General features: G+C 43.1%; 1 protein-coding gene across 4 annotated transcripts in view; it reads left to right on the top strand.

Annotated features, from left to right (window-relative positions):
• Positions 1–677: 677 nt before the first annotated feature.
• FBN1 (fibrillin 1) overlaps positions 678–19,931 on the top strand; it is a 147,007-nt gene continuing 127,753 nt past the window's right edge. For all 4 annotated transcript variants that reach the window (XR_005702942.2, XR_005702941.2, XM_040076977.1 and 1 more), the window contains exons 1-3: positions 678–844; positions 14,429–14,511; positions 15,412–15,510. Coding sequence is in view for 2 of the 4 variants with exons in the window: in XM_040076977.1 (XP_039932911.1) it covers positions 678–844; positions 14,429–14,511; positions 15,412–15,510 (349 nt within the window). In the remaining 2 variants the exon portion in view is untranslated. The remainder of the gene's footprint in view (positions 845–14,428; positions 14,512–15,411; positions 15,511–19,931) is intronic.

The raw sequence follows: 19,931 nt of genomic DNA, 5'->3' as shown, positions 1-19,931 counted from the left end.
TGAAGAGGAGAGGGGAGGGAGAGAGGAGGGGAAAAAGGAGGAGGAGGAGGGAGGGGGCAGCTGGAACCGCAGCTGGATTAGCGGCGGGTGCAGCGGCCGCAGCTGGAACAGCAGCGGGAACGGCAGCCGGCGGCGGCGGCTCCAGCGGGTGCGCGCCCCTCGCAGCGGCTTCTCCCGGGGCGGGCGGGCTGGGCGCGGGGCTCCTGCCGGCGGCGCTCCGGCCGCCGCGGCTCTAGCGGTGCCCGGCTCGGGGAGCCGGGAGGCTTCGTGCCCGGGGGACGCTTCCAGCCCCGGAGCGGCTTCGGGAGCGGCGGCGGCGGCCGCGGTCTGTCCGCGGCGGGTGCGGGAGCCCCCGCGGATGCCGCTGAAGGGGCGGCGGAGCCCGCGCGGCCCCGGGCAGCCCCTCGCCGTCCATCCCCCGCGGCCGCCGCCTCTCGCGGCCGCGATAGCGCCGGGCTGGCCGGGGGCCGGCGGCGCCGGGGCGCGGGGGCAGGCGGCGGGGGGCGCGGGGTGGCCGCCGCCGCTTTTCCTCGGTCGCTAACTCCTCTTCCTCCTCGTTTCTCCCCTCGCAGCTCGCGTCGGAGAGGCCGGTCGGAGACAGGGCGGCGGGGACCGGCAGTCTTCGGCGGCGGAGAGGAGGCAGCGGCCGCTCGCAGCCCGAGGGCTCGGGGGACGCGATGTGGCGGGGGCGGCTGCTGGGGATCGCCCTGGGAGTTGCCGTGCTGTGGGCGTCCCAGACTGGTGCCGCCGCCGCCGGGCAGGCCGAGGGGGTGAGCGCCAAGGAGAGCCGGTCCAGCCGGGCCAAGAGGCGAGGGCACGGCGGCGGGCACGACGCGCTCAAAGGGTAGGTGTGGGGCCGGCCCCGGCCCCTCCCGGGCTGCCTGCGTGCGTGTGTGTGAGCATCCACAGCCGGAACCCCTTGACGGTGGGAGCTCCGGGGGTGCGAGAGCTCCCCGAGCCCCCTTGGGGCGGCCCGTACCAGAGGCGGTTTGGGCTGGGGGGCGCCGGGCGCCGCCTGCAGCTCCGCAGGGCAGCGCCAGGGCTCGGAGCCCCGCCACCCTCCCTGCTTCCCCCGCCGGACAGGGAGCTGGGTCCTCTGCGACCTGCAGCCTGCTTCACCTCTGGGTGGGCGATGCTTCGTGAGCATGAGCCGCAGCAGCGCGGAGGTCGCTAACTTATCTTCTAGGAAGGCCTTAGATAAAGGCGCACTGCGGGCTTGTGCATTCCTCCCGCATCCCGCGCTTCTGCTCTGCATAAAGCAGAGTAACGGTGATGCCTGGAGCCCACAGCACGCCCTTTCCATCCGCTGTCCTCACTCCTCTCCACCTTGAGCCTTTTGTGATGTCCATCTTGCTCTCATATGGACTGTCTGACTATCTAGTACTAGTATGAGTGAGCCCAAGCATACGAGAGTTTAATTTCTTAAGAAACACTGTGGTACATGCTTAGGAGAGAGGGTTTTTTTTAAAGGCTAGATCTGTGTCAGGCAAACTTTTCCCTGTTCTAATGGAACACCTTTCCAATGCAAAAATAGTTGTGAAGTCAGCTGAAAGGCATTGCGTGCATGTGCAGTTGAAAATCTAGTTCACTAAAGGTGAAAAGTTTGTAATAAAGTGATGAAAAAGAAGTTTCCTTTCTCAGGTGATCTAATGTGCCTTTTCAGCCCATAGCCAGATTTTTTCTCTTGTCAGACAGAGAAGAAATGCAACAAAAATTGTATTAAAATAGTTATGCTTCTGTAAGAGATGCAAACTATTTGCTTCTTTTGCCCCCCATTTTCTCAGAAAGGAGCTATTACAGCTTTATTGTTAGAAGCCTTGACGAATATGCTTTAATTTCTTGCTAACTTCCTCGTAGTTCTGTAGTACTTTTTACCTATATTTGGATTTAGAGTCTTGGATTTTTTTAATGCTTGCCTAATTGAAAAAGGTTTATGTTTTTAGGTCTGCATGTGGCAAAATTGGATGTAAGCTGTCAACGTTATTTTTCATGGATCTGATTTTGTAGGATCAGACTCTATTATTTAATTTTCTTATACCTTGTCACAAAAGAAATAGTTGGACAAAGTAGATCCAAAGTAGTTGTGACAAAATCTAGGAGGTGAGAAGGATATACAGTAAAGTTTGAGGGATCAATTGCAAGCAATAAAAGATGGTAAGGAAAAACATTTATTAGAAAGTGCCTGTATTCCTCAGGTTGTTTTAATAACCTTTGTTGTTATAAGATTTTGAGTTAATATCAAATTGATAAACACCATTTTTTGCTCAGTGGCACGGAATATGCCATCTAGCACACTGTGCTGACTTGGTGAAAGTTAGAGACTCGTTAGCTGAGGATAAAATGTCTTTGGTGTGTGTAACTGTCACTCCAAACTGTGCTGCTTAGACATAATAATAGCGCATCCAGGGATGATATTTCAAGTGTTAATTATTTTTAGAATATAAAATGGGTTAGGGGAACTATTTAATCTTATGAGTTGAATCTTATGCTTGACAGAAGCCTGCCACATTTTATGTCCTTTGCAACAATTCTTCCTTTTATTGTATTTTGTCTGTGAGTTATATATCTGCTTAGTAATCTGTAAATCTAGAGATAATGTCAACATAAATTTTAGTTATTCTGTATCTTGGTTAGTTTTTTTGAATATTATCAATATGAATGAGTGCCCCTGGAAAGCAGATTCTTAACAAGGATGTAATAATTTGCCAGATGAACTGAGTAAAAGACAAAATAAATTATTAGTTTTGTTTCTTGTTAGAGCTTCTTTTGTAACCCTGATCGAGGCTGAGTATAGAGCTCCCAAGTTGCTTGGAGGACAGCAATTTTGATCATGGTTGGGTGAATCCTGCTGGATATTTCCAGTTTAGAAGCTGTGAGCACTTTCTTAGGTGTGGTACAGTACTGTACAATGTGAATAAAAAGAATTGTCATTCTAACAGACAAGGTTGGAACGAATTTGGAAAGACAGATGGAAAACATATTTTGAATGTACAGGAACTGTATATACATTATTCATTGTAATTGGAGGACTAAAGCACTAAAAATATGATTTTACAAGAAGACATAGTATTTTTTTAACTTATTCATCAGTACAAATACATTTGGGAATCTGTTAATTGTAATACAAGTCATAACAGATGCTGGGAAACTTTATTTCCATGTTATTGCAGTTGACTAAGACTTTCTTTTCATTTTGAAATGAACTCTTGCTCTGATTGTAAGGCACATGGGGACACATTGTTAGAGAAAACTCTCACACTTTAGTCATTTTGTGTGTTTGATTATAATGACTATTGGAAGCCTTCTAGCATTTGAAAGTTGAGGTTAGTCTGTATGTGAATACTGGTCTTGTATGATAAAGTGAAGAAGCTTAAGATCTGTTACAGTTCTCATGATTTTTCCTACTTAACATTTTTTTTCTGCAAGCTGTTGACTGCAGGAGATGCATTTGCTTTCATCTGTGTGATCTTTGCCTCATTGTTTATGGCAATGAGCTGTCCAAATGTATAATGGGATTCTAGAAGCATATTTTAATAATTATAAACTATTTGGAAGTGCCTCTTAGGTTCTCATTTTAAGACATTACACTTGCTGCTCATGTAGTTTGAATCAACCTTGCTTTGGAGGCATTAGAGGTGAAGTCCTTTTAATGCCATCTGTGTTTGGCCTAATTCAGTGTATATTTATGTGCTGGTGCCTGATGTCTCTAAGTGATCAGAAAGCAATCAGAATAAAGGCAGTATTTATTAAAAAAGATAACTAGACTCTCTAGTCATGGAAAGGTTGCTGGAATCCATTGTGACTCAGCAAGTTGGGATGATAAGCTGCTGGTGAGACCCTTCTCCTCCAGATCCCCAGAAATTTATCACAGATATTACTGAATTGAGCTATAAGGCATCAAGCCATGATCCTGCCACCCCTTAAACACCCAAGGATGCACTGTCAACTTCTGTAAGATGTAAACCGTACAAAACTGGCCATGAACAGGAAGTTCTTTCTAAACAATATATACTTGAAGACAGCCATTCATATGTGTTTCAATCATTTGAATATAAAGCAAAAAATAATTTACTGGTGGTTTGATTAGTACTTGTCTGAATGCAAGAAGTATTGTACTCAATGATTTTAGAATTAATTAGGATTTCTCATTTTCTGATGATGCTAGATGACTTCAAACACTAATGAGTATCAGTCAATCCTTAATAACATTTTAAGCAATGTTTGTCATGCTTAGCAGACTCTTCTCAGTATAACTGCCAAAGAAAGCAATGATTTGCTTAACAAATAGCAGAAATTTTGAAAGAACTGAAATTTCTTCAAGATAGCTGAATTCTGACTTGTTTCTAACTAGGAGACTAATTAAATGTATTTGTGCAAAAATTATTTATTTTCTTTGTTTTTATTAAGTTGAAATGATAGCAAATATTGCAGAACAAAATAGTTGGCTCCAGAAGGATTCATAAAAGTCTTGGACTAAAGGTATTCAACAGGAGATTGAGCTTTTTGGACCAGTTTCTTTTGGTTATCTCAAATGAAGGCCACAGATTTACTGATACACTTCCCTGAGTAAACTTGGTTGGATTTGACCTTTTTTATGCATCACTGCTCCCTGAAACAAAATAATCTTATAGATTTATAACTTAATTCTGGTGTTCAGCTATATAATTAGGGCTTCTGGTTTTCGTTTTAAACCAATCTTTACCACTAAAAGCCTGCTGAAGAAAAGCAGACTTTCTTTACTGGTAAATACTTGTTTATACTGAGAAACCTCAATGATTTTTCTTGCCATTTGTGGCCTGCACACCTCTGGGCAGCTGCTGGTGCCACACCTTGTCAATGCCACCCTGCAAGTGGGAGGCAGCGCAAGTTCTTGGAAATAAAAAAACTTAATTAAAAATACATGCAGGTTGCTGTAATAGCTGATGTGCTGGAGCACTCACCTGGCTTCCAGGTGGCATGGCTGGCCTCCTTCCAGCCCTCTGTGCCTGTGGGGTAAAGCTTACATGGAGGACGGAGAACTTTATTCCAGCATATCCCAGTGTGGGAACTGAAGTCCTTGGCAACTACACGTAGTGTTAATATTCTGCACCTCTCTGAATGTATTTGCCAATGGTTGTGGTGGTGTTCTTTTGTTATTACGTGATCCTTGGAAATCTAGTTCTGGAGTGAAGTAAGTTCATCGAGCCTGGCACTGTGCCTCACACATGTATGTGTCTCCTCTCTTTTGGTATGATGTGATTTGATGTAGGTGTGACTCTGTGGAGCAGGAGAAAAACAGTAAGAAGTAAATAATATTCAGGGCTTTGTAGTCCTTATAGTCTCCATTTAGATATCCAAATTGTGTCATTTGGACACCACCTCTTTAGAAGGCACAGCCTTAATCTGAATTCTGGTTTTTCAGTTTTGGGGATAGACTTCTAAGCCTGTGTAGTTTGTAGGGCAGAATTAGGATATTTTTTCAATTTGGGCGTGCCAGTGCAACCTGTGGTTAAAACTCTTGGCGAATATTGTTCTAGTCTCCCCTTCAGTGGGAGGCTCTGAGGCACGTGTGTTTCTCTTACTGACAGCTTAGCCCTCTTCCTCTCAGGGTTCTTTATCATATTACATTGTAGCGGGACACGAATAGTTTTGATGTGCCACGTGCCTCTCCTCAAACACATTAGATAAATACTTTCTTGCCATTTGATGGTAGTAGGTCATAAATAGAGCAAGCAGAGGAAAAAGGCTGCAAAGAACAGTGTAGCAGCATCCTTGATGTACTGTATGAAACAAGATTGTTTTGGAAATGTTGCAAAATCAGCCTGGGAGACTAAGATGAAGCAGGTTTCCTGTGACCCAGCACCACTGTGCCAGGGTGACATGTTGAGCAGGAAGGCAAGACTGGCTGTAATTCCTTTCCTTTCTCCTCATTTATCTATGTGTCCCTTTTTGTCTGCTTAGCTCTTGGCTGTATCAGGCTGGCCTGCTGCACTGCCCCAATGCTGCAGGACCGGTCACAGCTGGCCTGCGGTGGGCTCTGTGTATTTCACATCAGGATTGGCACTTTGTGTCCCATTGCAGGAAGGCACATCCTGAAGGGGCCTTTAAGGCCAATTGTTGCTATGACTTCATTGCTTGGCAGGTTAGAAACAGATTAATCCCACAGCCCTTACTCAGAACACAAGAGATGTCACAGATTGTACTTTGTTTCTTTCTTTGTGTTCCAGGTAATAATTTACTTCTGTGGATTTGTTATGCACTTGTCTAATCTTATGTGTGATGGTGTCTTTCTGGAGACTTTCTGATCTCAGATTGTTAGTGTTTAATTGAACTTTTATTGATGGGGGTGTACTGTCTTTAGAAACTGGGGGCATAAACAGTTGGGGGAAGAACAGCACCTGCAGGAAGTGTGTCTTGTTGGAGCAGGGTGCAGTAATTTGCAGTTTGCAATGCAGATTTCCTAGAGAATTGCTTTGAGGAGACAGAAGAAACTGGATAGGCATAGCTGCACTTTCTCAGTCAAAAGCCTACTTAAGTTTTATAAAAGTAGACTTCTCCCCTGCTGTTAGCCAGCACAGGATACATTTTGTGTTCACTGGTGGTTCCACAAGTTGTTAGTCAGATTCTCTATCACCTGGATCTGTTTGCCTTTGGTCCCTGGATAAGTTCTGCTCTGTGTGCAGCTTCACACTGGTGTCAGAACCTTTGGGACTGTGCTGGGCTTGAGGATGCAGACTTGAAGCAAGCATAGGGCTGCTGTCAGCTGATATGGGAGCAAAGGGAGAATCTCTGGGTCAGAGCTTGGCAGGAACTGTCCATCTGTCAACTTCACTTACAGTCATCCTTATCAAATCAGATTACAGCTTCTGTTTCCTGTATGTTTATTTTCCTTCCTGTGGTGTGTTGCTCAGCATTGCTGCTCACTTAGGACTGTCTTTGTCATTCCTCTCCCATCCTGCAATCTTGAATGTTTAGTGGATGAACTTCAATACAGTTTTTGATGAGGGTCACTTTAAATATGTTTGTGGACTGAGCAACCTGTGATTGTTAGAACAGTATTACCCAAAATGAAAGTCCCCAAATATTTAGCTGTATGGATCACTAGGAAAATTTCCTTTTGTAGAAATGTGGTAGACACTGGGTAATAGGCAGCCACCTCTACTTAAATAAGATTTTAGGACCTTGAGATCTTTGAATATGCACATATGAAAATAGTAAGAAATGAATTGTGGCAACCATTGCACTGTGCTGAGAAGTATATTTGTAGCTTTTCAATCTTACATTTCTCCTTTGGTTGTTTTCTCATCCATTCTGACTTTCCCACCTAGTTTTATTTATTTAATCTTTTAAAAAAGATTTCAGACCTACTGAACAGCCTCATTCATGCTGAGGTTGGTGTGCAGATAGAAGCATGAGGACAATCGTTTGTTTTTTTGTGACAGTTCAGTGAAGCTCTTCTTTGGAAGGTACATTGGGATGTAAAATATAGCCTGTCAAATTAAAACCTCTGCCTTCTGGTTTTGCTTATAGATCTTCACTGAAGTAAGAAGGAGGTCTAGCTTTTATCTGGAAAAATATTTTCAATGTTGACTTGCTGGAGAATCTGTTGTTTTCCTTTCTACTTCTCATTTTATGAAATGATTCATGACCATTATAGCCTCAGAAATACCAAATGAAAGCCACAGTTCTTTTGTCTACTGTGTTAATCATTTTCATCCTCCTTTTCAAGCTTCCCTCTCTCTCATATTTTGCTGGAGGACATCAGAATATCCAGTGATGTTCAGCTGAGGTTTCAAACTCAAATTTGTTTCCTTTCAGGAACATTATTTTCCTGTCTCTTTTTCTTCTTTGTTTTTCCCACTAATATTCCATCTTTTTCTGTTCCCTGTGTACAGAGTATATTACCAATGTCTGCTAGGGACAAGCTGAACTAAAACAGTAAGATCTATATCAATGGGGTTTTCCTGTTTCCTTATGGCAGATGTGCAGTGGAGTCACTGTCCCAGCAAGGAGAGAGTCAAAGGGTAGAACAGTGTGTAGTGAAGGGAGGAGGAGAAATACTGATGACTTACCTAAAATAAGTCTTCCATAGCCTAAGGGAGAGCATTTAATACACAAATTAATGGCATTGCTTAACACCTAAGGGCATTCTCTGACAGCATTGATGCGAGTGTCAGGTATTGGAGACTCCCTGAAGGATTGGGTGTCCTCCATGGGCGGGATGGTGGGTGGCAGCAGCACAACCTGCAGCTCCAGGGAAGCCTCACCAAGGAGCTGGCTGGCCTTGGGTTTGTGTGACCAGCATGCCCCACACCAGCCCTTGTGCTGCTCAGCTTGGGCACGGGCTGGTGGAAATCCTGAGCTCCCTGGCTGCTTCCTCTTGGGAAACTGTTGGAGGTTTGCTTTCTCAGTAACCATTAGTGGGTACATGGTGAGTGTGGGGAGTAGACCTGGAGGTGTGAAATGATCTTTCCTTGTTCCTATCTCAGAAGTGACATCTGTACAGCTGAGTGTTGCCTTAGCCCACAGTTACTAGTGCTACCAGATTGAAAAGACTTCTTGTACTCTGAATATATCTTTTTAGTTTGTGGGTTTTTTTTTTGTGTGTGTGTGTGTGTGTGTTTTAAGAAGGTACCTGATGGATCCTTCCTGTTTATCTGCTGCACTTGTCTGGCCCAGGAGATAGTTTCTTGTGATGTACTTGTACTTTCTGTGTCTTATACAGCCATATAGATGGGTTTTGAACTGGACCCGTTGACATTCTCAAGTGGAACAATGAAGGAATACGTGCCAGAAACGCGTCTGTCCCTGGCTAAGAATGAGAACAATGCCTGGCTGTCAGGTTAGATGAGCGTGTCCCTGTGAAAGACAGGGTTGGATTTTCAGAGCAAGTGCGGAAGAATTCTCTTAATGTCAATGCTGTTGTTGGATTGCTGTATTTAACTGTCGCAGTGTGATGGAGGTTAGGGTTAGAAAAGTGTTCAGTGTTGCTGCAGGAAACTTGCATGTCATTTTGAACTCTTGACTTGCACATAGGCCAGAGCCAAAGATACCCGTAGAGCTGCTCAGCATGTTATTTTTTTAGTTGAACTGAGCCAGGATTCTGGGACAGCGATATCCTTACTGTCAGAGTGAGAAATAGTTATCATATTAGGCTCTCTGCATGGCACAGGCTTGCTTATTGCAGAGTAAAAATGAGTACATCAGATGCAATCCTTTGTGTGCATAAAATACATTTTGCTTAAAAGTGCATGCTTATTCTTTATAATATAGCAGAAGCTAAATTTTGTGTTTGTTCCAGAGTCTAGCCTAGTTTTGTCGGTTTTCCTTTTATGTAATTGAAATAAATAGCTTCAGGAGTTCTCTTAATGATCTTCACTGAATGGTTAAAAGGGGCACAGTTATAAAAACGTCCCATTTTTGTAATATTTAGCTAAACAACAGAGGTTCCTGGGAATGATCCTTATGCGTGCTAAATGCAGACCTGTGTCTGTGTTTCTGGCTCCGTCTGATGTACAATTAAGTTTTTCAATTTGTGGGTGTACTCACTGAAAATGGTGAGTTCAAAGCACAACCAGGCTTCTTCCTTGGGGCTTGATGCACTGTGCTGTGGCAGGGTTGCTGCCTGTCATGTGCTGTAACTGCTGCATCCCACTAGGAACCAGATCTTCCCTTCCCAGTTCTGCTTTGCTCACTGCTCCTTGGAGGAGGGGGTAGGTGCCAGCACAGCTAAAGGAGGTGCTTTAGATAATGACCTCTAATTTATGCATACTTAGCTTCTGTCATTTAAGTGAGGAGGGATCTTGGAGGGCCATGTGGTCCAACCTCCACTCAGAGCAGAGTGAACTTAAATCAGGTTGCTCATGGCTGTGTCCACTGACATTTGGACTATATTTGGTGATGGAAGTTCTTGATTCTGTGGAAAAACTGAGTAAAACTCCAGTGGAGTCAGCAGAGCTGTGCCCATCTGTGCATTTAGAATTTATTCTGACACACTGAGAAGTTTATGTAGGTACATAAAGCTGGTTTACAGCAAAAAATGTAGATCTGATTTTGTCTCTCTTGAAACCTATTCATCATCACATTCTGGAGCCTTGAAAAGCAGATTTTTAAGACGAGCCTTCCATTTTTTCAGGTGCAGTTTGTTGTTCTTTTTAACTCCCCGGTGCAAGCACGTAAACATCTCTCCAATTTTATGTGGAAATGATCAGCAAATAGTTCTGGGTACAGTTTTAGCAGCTACCAGAGTTACCCACATAAGAAGAAAAATAGGCAAAGCTTTCTCTATAAACAACCATTGGCCGACGATACTGCTTTAAACTGTATTTTTCTGCCAGAAAACTGGGTCATATGCTAACCACTGCAGCCAAATAGTTAAAGAAGTTGCTCACGAAACGTTCTCCTGCAAGGAAGAATCCCCGTGTGTTTTTCTAGGGAGAGGAGAAACGAGTTGAGGGAGTGATGAGAAACCCTTCCCAGTATCCCTGCATCCCAGCTCTAACTGGTGGTCAGCTGTTTCTCTTGCTCTCTCAGCTGTTCTCTGCCCACTCTGTCTGGTCTCTGTCTAATTTATTTGAGACCCGTGCTTTGGGTTTGATTCAGCGCGGATTACGCAGCGTTGGCCGGTGCATGGCAGTGCTGCTGACAAAACTTCTGCCTGAAGCCTCGCTCACGGGCAGTGCCAGAAACTCTTCCTCCCATGGGAGTTTCAGATGGGCAATACTTTCTTCCGGAGAGGGCTGTAATTTCCTCGAGGGGTCACAGGCAGGGCAGAGTGGGGATGTGGAGAATTAGCCCTGCCCCGTGGCAGGCTGCAGCGCGGGGCTCGGGCCGGGAGCCGGGACAGGACAGTCCCAATGCCACACGTGTCCCTGCCATTCCCGGGCTGGGTGTTCGCTGCTGCCCGCTTCGCACAGGGCTTTTGAAAGTCTCCCTCACTTCTCTGGCTGTCACGTACCCACGTTGCCTGGCTATAGCTGATAAGAAGACTCCGCCGAGCTTAGCGCGATTTGTTTCTCATTTTTTCCCTCTGTGTGCCCGCTCCGCCAGCCCACCCGCAGTGCCTGGGTAATGGCTGCAGGTCGGGGGAGCCGGGCAGCCGCACATCCCTGCCGAGCCAGGGCTCTGGAAGCACGGGAGGGACAGACCCAGGTTGTCCTTTCCCTGGGTGACATCGGTATTGCCCCGTGGAGAAAGGAGACCTTTCACCTGAGAGGCTGTGACAGCCCGGGCTGTGCTGCGTCCCCGCGCTGGCGCCACGCGTGTCCATCTCAAGGAGGCGGTGCTGCAGCTCTGCCCGGCCCGTTCCGCACGCTGGGGAAGGACCGACACGGCTTCACCTGCTCCTGGGCTGCAGGGCCTTGTGGCTGTTCATGAAGGGGAATATCTCCTAGTCTGGTGCATGCAGGTGCTGCTAATATCTATGCAAACCTGTCACTCTCGTGTTAGTTATCAGAATTTCCAGATGAACCTTTTTCTCTCTGCTGTTCCAAGATTTTTCTAGTTGATGACTCGTGTCCAATGTCTTTTGATAATTCAACTCTCTTTGCTACTGAATTTCTACTTGCGTATCATTAATCAAAGACATATCTCATTTACTTTGGACATCTTTGAAACTTCGGGCATCAGCCATCCTGCCTCTGAGCACCACACCATTTCAGAAATCCTTTTATACTTTACAAGTTCATTAAGTGACTCTGAAATGGATTTTTTTTTTTTTTTTTTTTTTTAATGATTGCAATGGTAACAGCTTTGTTCTGAGATTCTCTATTCCTTCTCTGGGCTTTGGAGGGAATGGAAGGTGCTCTAGCTGGTTTGAGAGTATATAGATATGTTTTTGCTTATTCTGTCATTACAAATTAGATTTTATAACGGAATTCTGTTTCTAGTGCTGTTCAGGAAAACAGTTTTATAAGAATATAAAACACTTCTTTAGTATTCATAGCTTGTAATATCAGCAAGAAAATATGCTCTATTTGACACAAAGTGGGTAACTGTTTAATGTAAATGCTGTGATAGAACCTTTACAATTTGATTGATGGTTTCCATGATTTTACATGAGGTAACTTATTTATTATTACCTTGAATGCTTTATTTATTTATGGGGATTTATTGCTATAGTGTCTGATCACCTCATAAATATCAATGAATTTAACCTTCAAAATTAATTATTTTCAAAGTCATTTTACAAATATGCATGATTTAAGAACACTCCCTCTGTCTCAAAGAAGCAGCATTCAGGCTTTAATATAGGTTTCTTTTATAAGCTAGACAGCAGCTTTCTGATGAAAAAGTGTTCCACTGGAAAATGCACTTGTCAGGCTCAAAGTGTTCAATGGAAGTACAGTTTGATGACTTTTTTTTTTTTAATTATTATTATTTTTTATTTTTTATTTTTCCAGAGCTAAGCGCGCTGTACCAGAGTTGGAGCCTCCTGGGTGTATGGCTTAGCCTACCCTGTGGACAGCTTCAAGGCTCTCAGGGTCTCTGACTTTATGATTGCTGGCACATCTAGGTTTTCTGGAGTCCCATTTTGGAAAAACATTTTTAAAACCAGGCTTCTCTGTGGCACAGAAATCTGCTCCTGACCCTTAACGTGGACCAGATGGTCCCCAAAGCCACATACTTGCTGAGACTGAAATTTGACAGAGTACATAAACATCACTTTATGGTCAGCCTTCTAGAGATCCTCACTGGAATCTGAAATGGGTGGTTTATGCCCGTGGGTTGTAACAGGTAGCAACAAACCCATTCTATCTGTCTTAATAAGTTCCATTATTTCTTCTGACTGAGGAAGGTGAAAAGCAATCTCACTTGTCTGCTTGCCAGTCTTACTTGGCAGATGATTGTGGAGCAACATTTGGCATTGATGAATAGGGAACTCTAGGAAAGTTACATGGTTATAGCCCTGCAGGGAAGTAGCTGACATTACTAAAACTGAATACATTGGAATTAAATGAATAAGACTTTGAGTCTGTAACACGAGTTGCAGGAAGGGAAAAGGACCCTACAAGAAGTCTAATTGTGTTGCTCACATTCACCTCAGTTAGTACTTTGTAATTGTCCAGAACCAGTGGAAGGCAATGGTAGTGCTTGCTTTGACTTAAGTGGTTTCTGGCCGTGGCTGGAAAGAATAGGTGTCACTGAAATTGGTGTAATCAGAATACTTCAAAGTACATTAGTAATGCATATCCCTAAACAAATACAGTGTATAACTTCTGTTAGTTAGAAAACGTGCCTAAAGAAATGTTTGTGTATTATTGAGATTGTTTGTCTTGAGTTGCCTCACCATATGAAGTAACTATTGTTTACTTAGACATTGCAATACTAGCAGTGAAGAACTTTCTGAAAGACTAAGGACAAAATAATAATTGAGAACCCTTCTTAAAACAGTAAATATTTAAATCTGTCTCTAATCTGTATACAATATTTAAATATTGCAATTCCTAGGAAGTTTCTAGCTGGTTATAGCTGCATTAATCTATTGAGTAATTGCTCAAAATATTAATAGAGGTTGTAAAATTTTCCCCTGCTAAGATTATTAAGAGTAAAACAAAAGAAGGCACATGCTTCCATATTTGAAGGTATTCTTACTAGCTTTATTTGCATGGATAGATGCATTAAATAAGTAGGACAAGGCAGATTTTAAAAAATCTATTATGTAGGAGGGACATAGAATAATTTCAACTTTTCTATTTTTGTCAATAAAATCATGATAGGAATAATGTCATGTCCTGTCAGCTTTCACTGTAAACTCCAGTAATAAAGTTATTTGACAAGGTAAATGTGGATGAGAGGAATGAGTTGAAAAGAAGAATTCCTGCTGATACATTATTTAAGGAGGGCAGTAGGACACTATCACTACTTGCACCCACATTCTTGATTATTTTTGGTAGTAAGTAATTTTTCCTCATGAAGAATTAACATATTTTGACCCATTTATTTGGCTAGTGTTCTTGTGGGCATATTTCACTCAAACATACATAGTTTTGTTCACGGATAAAACAGGGAACAGTAATAGTGCTTTAGTGTAAAGAAGAGAAAGCAACAGGAAGATTAAAAATTATCGCTCAAAGAGCACTAGATTTAATTTGTGCTTATTAACTAAGCTGGATGCATTCCCTCATTTTTAATTCAAGTGCGAGTTTTGTTCAAAAACCTGGATGGTTACTTCTTCAGATATGGAGTGTTGTGAGACAAGGTTTCCCCATTTAGTTCAGATGTTACTGATTTGATTTTGTGCTTGTAATGTAATTTTAATTTATGAAAGCGTATGTTACCTAAAAACACCAACAACTACAGGTTAAAAACATACAACACTTCTAAATTTAATTATTGAAATATATATTGCAGTGATTTACCTTTTCCATTTTATGCCTCTACTTTTAAAATATATTTCTGAGTAAAAATAAGAATTCATCCTTATCCTTTTTTTTTTTTTTAATCCCAGACCAAATGTGTGTGGATCCCGTTACAATGCCTACTGCTGCCCTGGATGGAAAACGTTACCTGGTGGAAACCAATGCATAGTCCGTAAGTTAATCTAATTATGTGTTATGACTGATGTTTATCTTTGTCCTTCTGTGTCTCAGGATGGTTTTTAATTGTATACCAGAACTGAAACGTGTTTCTGTATGTTTTCAGCAGCAGCTGTTACATGATTGCTTTACCATTTAAAATATGTTAAGCTAATATACAAAGGTTCATGGGCTATAACACAGTGATGTGATACCAGTATTTAACAAAAGATTAATCTCATCCACATGTTCTGTTTAAGTCTCTGGTAAAGGGTTCTAAGGGGTGTGTAAACTCCGGGGAATGAGTGGAATATGTTAATCTAAGTTAATGGAAGGAGGCAACAGCATCAGGCCAGCAAGTGCATTTTCTCAGCTTCTTTGGACCATATTCCTGAAATATATATGTAGGGATATAAATGTATGCATATATCATAGTGCTGTGTGCACATTCACGTGCAGTAGAACAGTGTACCAGAAATAACTCCTAAAGGCACTTTGCCCAAGGCTGATAAGAATCTCTCCAGAGATCCAGCAGCAGCGTGCTGTCAGATGGGAATTATGGCTCTTGTCTGTGTGTGGTGCAGAAGTAAAGGAAGCATTATGTTGCTGCCTCAGTGCCATCCTTCCTCCAAGAAGGTCTGTTCTGAAACAACAGTTTCACTTTTCCAAGGAAATCTCCCCATATCTAGTGTGGCCTGTGGCATGTTCCCAAACCTTTTCATAGCAGATGGTGAAGGTCTAGGCCCCTGATGAAGATGCAGATGAACAGGAGGAACTGTTTTAGGATCTGTTGTATGTGGTTTAATGAGTTTGTGGGTATTTATGTTATGGTACTGAATTTTCTATCAGGTGTTTTTTTAATGTGTTTTTGAGGTTTTTGAGACATATTTTAAAGACATTTATGTTTTCTTAATAGCAATCTGCAGACATTCCTGTGGGGATGGATTTTGCTCTAGACCAAACATGTGCACATGCCCAAATGGTCAGATAGCCCCCTCCTGTGGCTCAAAATCAAGTAAGTATTTCTTCTGCATCTCTGATACTGCTCTTTTGAGTCTGTGAAGTTACTAAGGTATGTGAAATAGTTCAGTGGTCAGTATTTAAGACAAATAACCTCTGAGTCACCAGACGTACTTTTACCACAGGAAGGGAAGTGTAGCTTTCTATGATGAAACTGAAGAATGACTCAGAGACTGGCTATTGGAGACACTTTTTTTTTGCCAAATCAAACCCAAATCAGTCTTATTGGAAGCTATTTTAATTTGCCACTTTGTAACACTAATTCCAGTCTTCCTTGTTTTCTGGAAGATACCTTATCTCCGTTCACTGGTAGACATGAGCATGTATATGACAAAAGTTGTAATGACAGAGAGACAATTCTTGACAATTGGCTGAACTTGACGTGCTTTGGAATTTTCTTCAGATTTCAAGGGTTATAAACCAGACACTATGTATGCTGTATGTTTATACCTAGACCTACAAGCTTTAGAGCGTTTCCTTGCCAGGCTCAGTACATATCTTCTGAATCTAATACTGCTGACTTTCTTCAGGTGACACTTCCGTAGGTACTAGAGGTACAGAGTTGCTCAAGGTTTTTAAGTGGAACAGCTTTTCATCAGAAAAACAAAGATGCTTTGAAAATGAAACTTTTCAGAGAGATGACTTTTCCTAGAAATGTTTGTATTTCAAGTTTTCAAGGAAAGTTCCCCAGAGCCAGGGAAAATAAGTAAAATTAAATTCATTCAATGAACAGAGAACTCAATGGCTAAACATGAGTGTTTGATATAGAGTAGGATTTATATCTGAGATGCCAACTGTAAAGTACTCTGTACTCACATTTGAACGTGGTTCTTGTCTCTTAGAATGTAGAAGATTAAGGTTTTTTATGACATGTGAAGTTTCTGGAAAGAATTTTGGGGGAGACTGGTTCCCACAAATGCCTATGACTATCTGAATGACATATTAACAAAAATCAGTGGGGGATGAGCGCTTTGCATAATACAGATCTCAGCTGAGTGCTGAGGTCTGTAATATTATGCAAAGTGCTCATCCTTTTTAGTTCTGAATATCTTTTAAGACTCAGTGTGTGGTCTGCTTTGCTTCTGTATTTTTTACTTTGCCCTTTTTTTTTGCCTTCCTGGTTGATAAGAGTTTTCCCATGTAACTGACCATTGCAGTTTGTGGTTTTAGCATCCTTTTTATGCAATAACAGTGGAAAAACATTAACAACTGCAGAATGGAATGGAATGGCATGTACTAAAATGGTAAATATTGTTCTTTGTAGTTCAACCCATCTCATGCTCCTGTGATGTATGTCAGGGAGAGGACAGTATGAGGAAGATGTGGAGCTGTGGAGTTCCCAGAGAATACTGGAGGGAGGGAAGGGTGAAAAATGCAGCACAAATGTGTGTGGTGCTGTTTTCCTGCCTGGGTTTGCAGCTACTGTTTTACCAGGTGCTTGTGCCTTAGTCCAGTAAGCCAGTAGAGGAAGGTATGACCTTCTTCCAAGTACCCTTTGGGGCACAGAAGGAGAGATACATCCCTGTATGTTTTGGCATCTTTGGCAGGAACAAGTGGGCCTTACCTAATTTTGTCCTTTGGCCCCACTGAAGTCTTTTATGAGTCAAGACTCAAAAGAGAAATAGGGTAAAGTTTCCGGTTCTTCTTGTGGTTCTTTTTCTGAAATATTCTACCATTGATCTCCATAGTTTTAGCCTTCATTGGAGTAGCACAGATAAATGGGTGCAGGACTTTACTACAGTGTTTAATCAAGCAGCTTCTAAACCTTCTATGATGTGGCTAATTTGGTTGTTGACCATTACTTCTCCTAAGTATGAATTTTCTACTAATCATAAACTTTAATCAGTGCTGACATTATTTTCCTTACACTGCTGCATAGGTTTGCCTGCTTTTAAGTATTTAAGTGTTGATTTTCTGTATACAGTATAAGTATTAACACTACAAATAGACTTAGCAGTTGGCTGAAAATATATATGGTTTATATCTTGTTCAGTTTCTGCAGTAATGTGTGATATATTTTGTGTATGTGGTTACATCTCCTTTATTTATTAAAACATACCAATTCTAAAAGCAAAAATATCTATTAAGTTGTAGAGAGAAGAGACACCACTGCTTCTGTGCACTCTTGTGTAATATTTTTTATGATTTAGCCCATCTTTAGTACTTACAGAACATACCTTATGTAAATCGTTAGTGCTGTTGGCACTGTAGACAAAACCCATGAATACGTATTTACACAATAGACCACAATGACTTAGATCTGAAATTAGAAAACAAAGTAAGCATAAAAAATACTGTTTGACATCAAACGGTTACTGTCAACTACCTCTGGTAATAGTTAATATTTTGTCAGAATATGCATTAATTAAACATTTTTTAAATTATATGTTTTAAAAATAAAAAAATCCAATTAAAATAATTAAAAATCAAATGTAAATGATATGTTTGTCACATGCAAAATAAAAATAGCAAATATGACTGAAAATGCCCTTTCTCAGAATTAAGTATATAGCTTCTGATATATGTGATGTGTCTGAGATGTCCTTTTTATATTTTAAGCTATGTGTGTCTTAAAGAATCAGTAGTGGACATTGATTTTCTAGCGGGTAGATCCCTAGACAGAAACTGAATTGACAGTGACTCTTATACTCTGGTTGTCTGTTGCAATAAAATATTTAATACAGATTGGAAACCATGTGAATTTGAGAGCAAAACAAAGCCTCCAAGATTGATTCTTATGCAGGTCAGTTGCTGGGACTTTTCTGGTTAAGAGTCAGCTTTAGGAATCTGATTTGTGGTTGAAAAGATCAACCGGTGGTTTTTTCAGCAGGGATTTTAGTGACATCAGTAAACTTGCTGGCTGAGTAGTGGTTATTTCTGTGTAATTAGTGAATTTTTGGGTGTGCTTACAGCAAGCTTGGAGATAAGATTGCCAAATGCGGAGGCCTCCCTGCTGCTGGCTCTGATGTGTGGGTGCTCTGATGCTGCAGGTGCAGCTGTGTGTGGAGACGTGCAACACTCCGTGCTGTGGGAGATGCCCTGTGCCCCGCGCTCTGCCAGCCGTGTCCGTGTCCGTCAGTGCTGCAGCCCGGCCCTTCTCTGTGCTCTGTGATCCTGCCGCGTGTTACAGCTGCTGCTCTGTCCTGTGGGATCGGGCGCAAACAAGGAGGAGGGTGTCAGGCTGCCCCCAGGGTTATGGGTCCGGTCTGTCTCTGGGCTGAACCCCTGGTTTTGCTTCTGTAGTCAGAATGGTTTTGGCTGGCTGAAACAGGGAAGGCGTTTGCTGATGGGGCTGTCCCTGAAGGGAGGGAGCTGTGGCAGAGGCAGCTGTGGTGGGTGCTCGGCACGAGGGCTGTGGAGACGTGTGGCCGTGTCCTGAGCAGGGCCTGCTCCGCTCCCCTGCCAGCAGCGTCAGAGGCACAGCCGAGCACTGAGCTCCTCCTCAGACACTTCCAGCCCGGATTCTTCCTCAGAGACTGCCGGTGCTGTGGGGCTGAGCCTGGGCCTCGGCTCCGTGCCCTGGCACCCCACTGCTCTGGTGCTATGACAGTGCTCAATGGCAGTAAAAACCGGAGCTCAGCCCCTTGCCTTATACTCTGCCCCTGTCAGAGGTGGTGTAAGGTCTTGAATTTCCGATGTTCCCAGAGTTTTTGAGGGTACCGCGGGTTCTGTCTATGCCTTGTGCGGGGCAGCAGGCTCGTGTCCCTCCTCGGCGCTAGCTGCCATCTCTCTCCTGAGTCAGTCGCTTGACAGAGAAAGCACGCTGAGCATCTGGGATGCGATGAGGCCGTCATTCCTTGTTTACAGCTCCTGGCAGGCAAAGCCCTGCGTCATGCACGGCCGGGGCCGGGAGCGTTTCCTCGGCAGGGGCACAGAGGCGAGAGCCGGCCTCTCCCGCGGTGCCCGCTGGCTGCCCTGCCGCGCCTCAGCCCCAGGTGCTGCGCCAGCGGCTGCGCTGCTTTCCCACCTGAGGACTGCAGACCCTCACGCCTCACGTTTCGTAGTTTGGGATCGCGGAGCACGCAGCACGTGCGCTACCTTTCGTCTGCTTGGTGAGCTCCTGCACGTTTCATGAGCGGTTGTGGTAGTGCTCTGGGTGCGATGAGGTCTATACTCAGTTTTGCTGGGTATTTATTTAAAAAGTCAGGATCCGTTATGCTTAAGAGGGCAGCACTTTGATAAAAAACACAACTATCGCCCACGCAAAGCCTGTGTGGATATGTATGGTCCTGCTGGCTCTTTTGTGGGTTTACGAAGTTGTGTTCCTGCAGTTATTCCTGTTTTGACTTCAGACATTTCCAGTGCAGACTGTTTACGGATTGGAAGTGAAAAAGAACAATAATTGATTAAAAGCAACCATTGATTAATGTTAACATTTCCTCTGCATACCAAGATAAGGCAAAGCTATATGCATTC

The sequence above is a fragment of the Hirundo rustica genome, chromosome 13 (genome assembly GCF_015227805.2).
Source record: "Hirundo rustica isolate bHirRus1 chromosome 13, bHirRus1.pri.v3, whole genome shotgun sequence".
In the NCBI taxonomy this organism is placed as follows: domain Eukaryota; kingdom Metazoa; phylum Chordata; class Aves; order Passeriformes; family Hirundinidae; genus Hirundo; species Hirundo rustica.
Note: the sequence above shows the minus strand (reverse complement) of the source record. Positions and strands in the feature narration are given on the sequence as shown.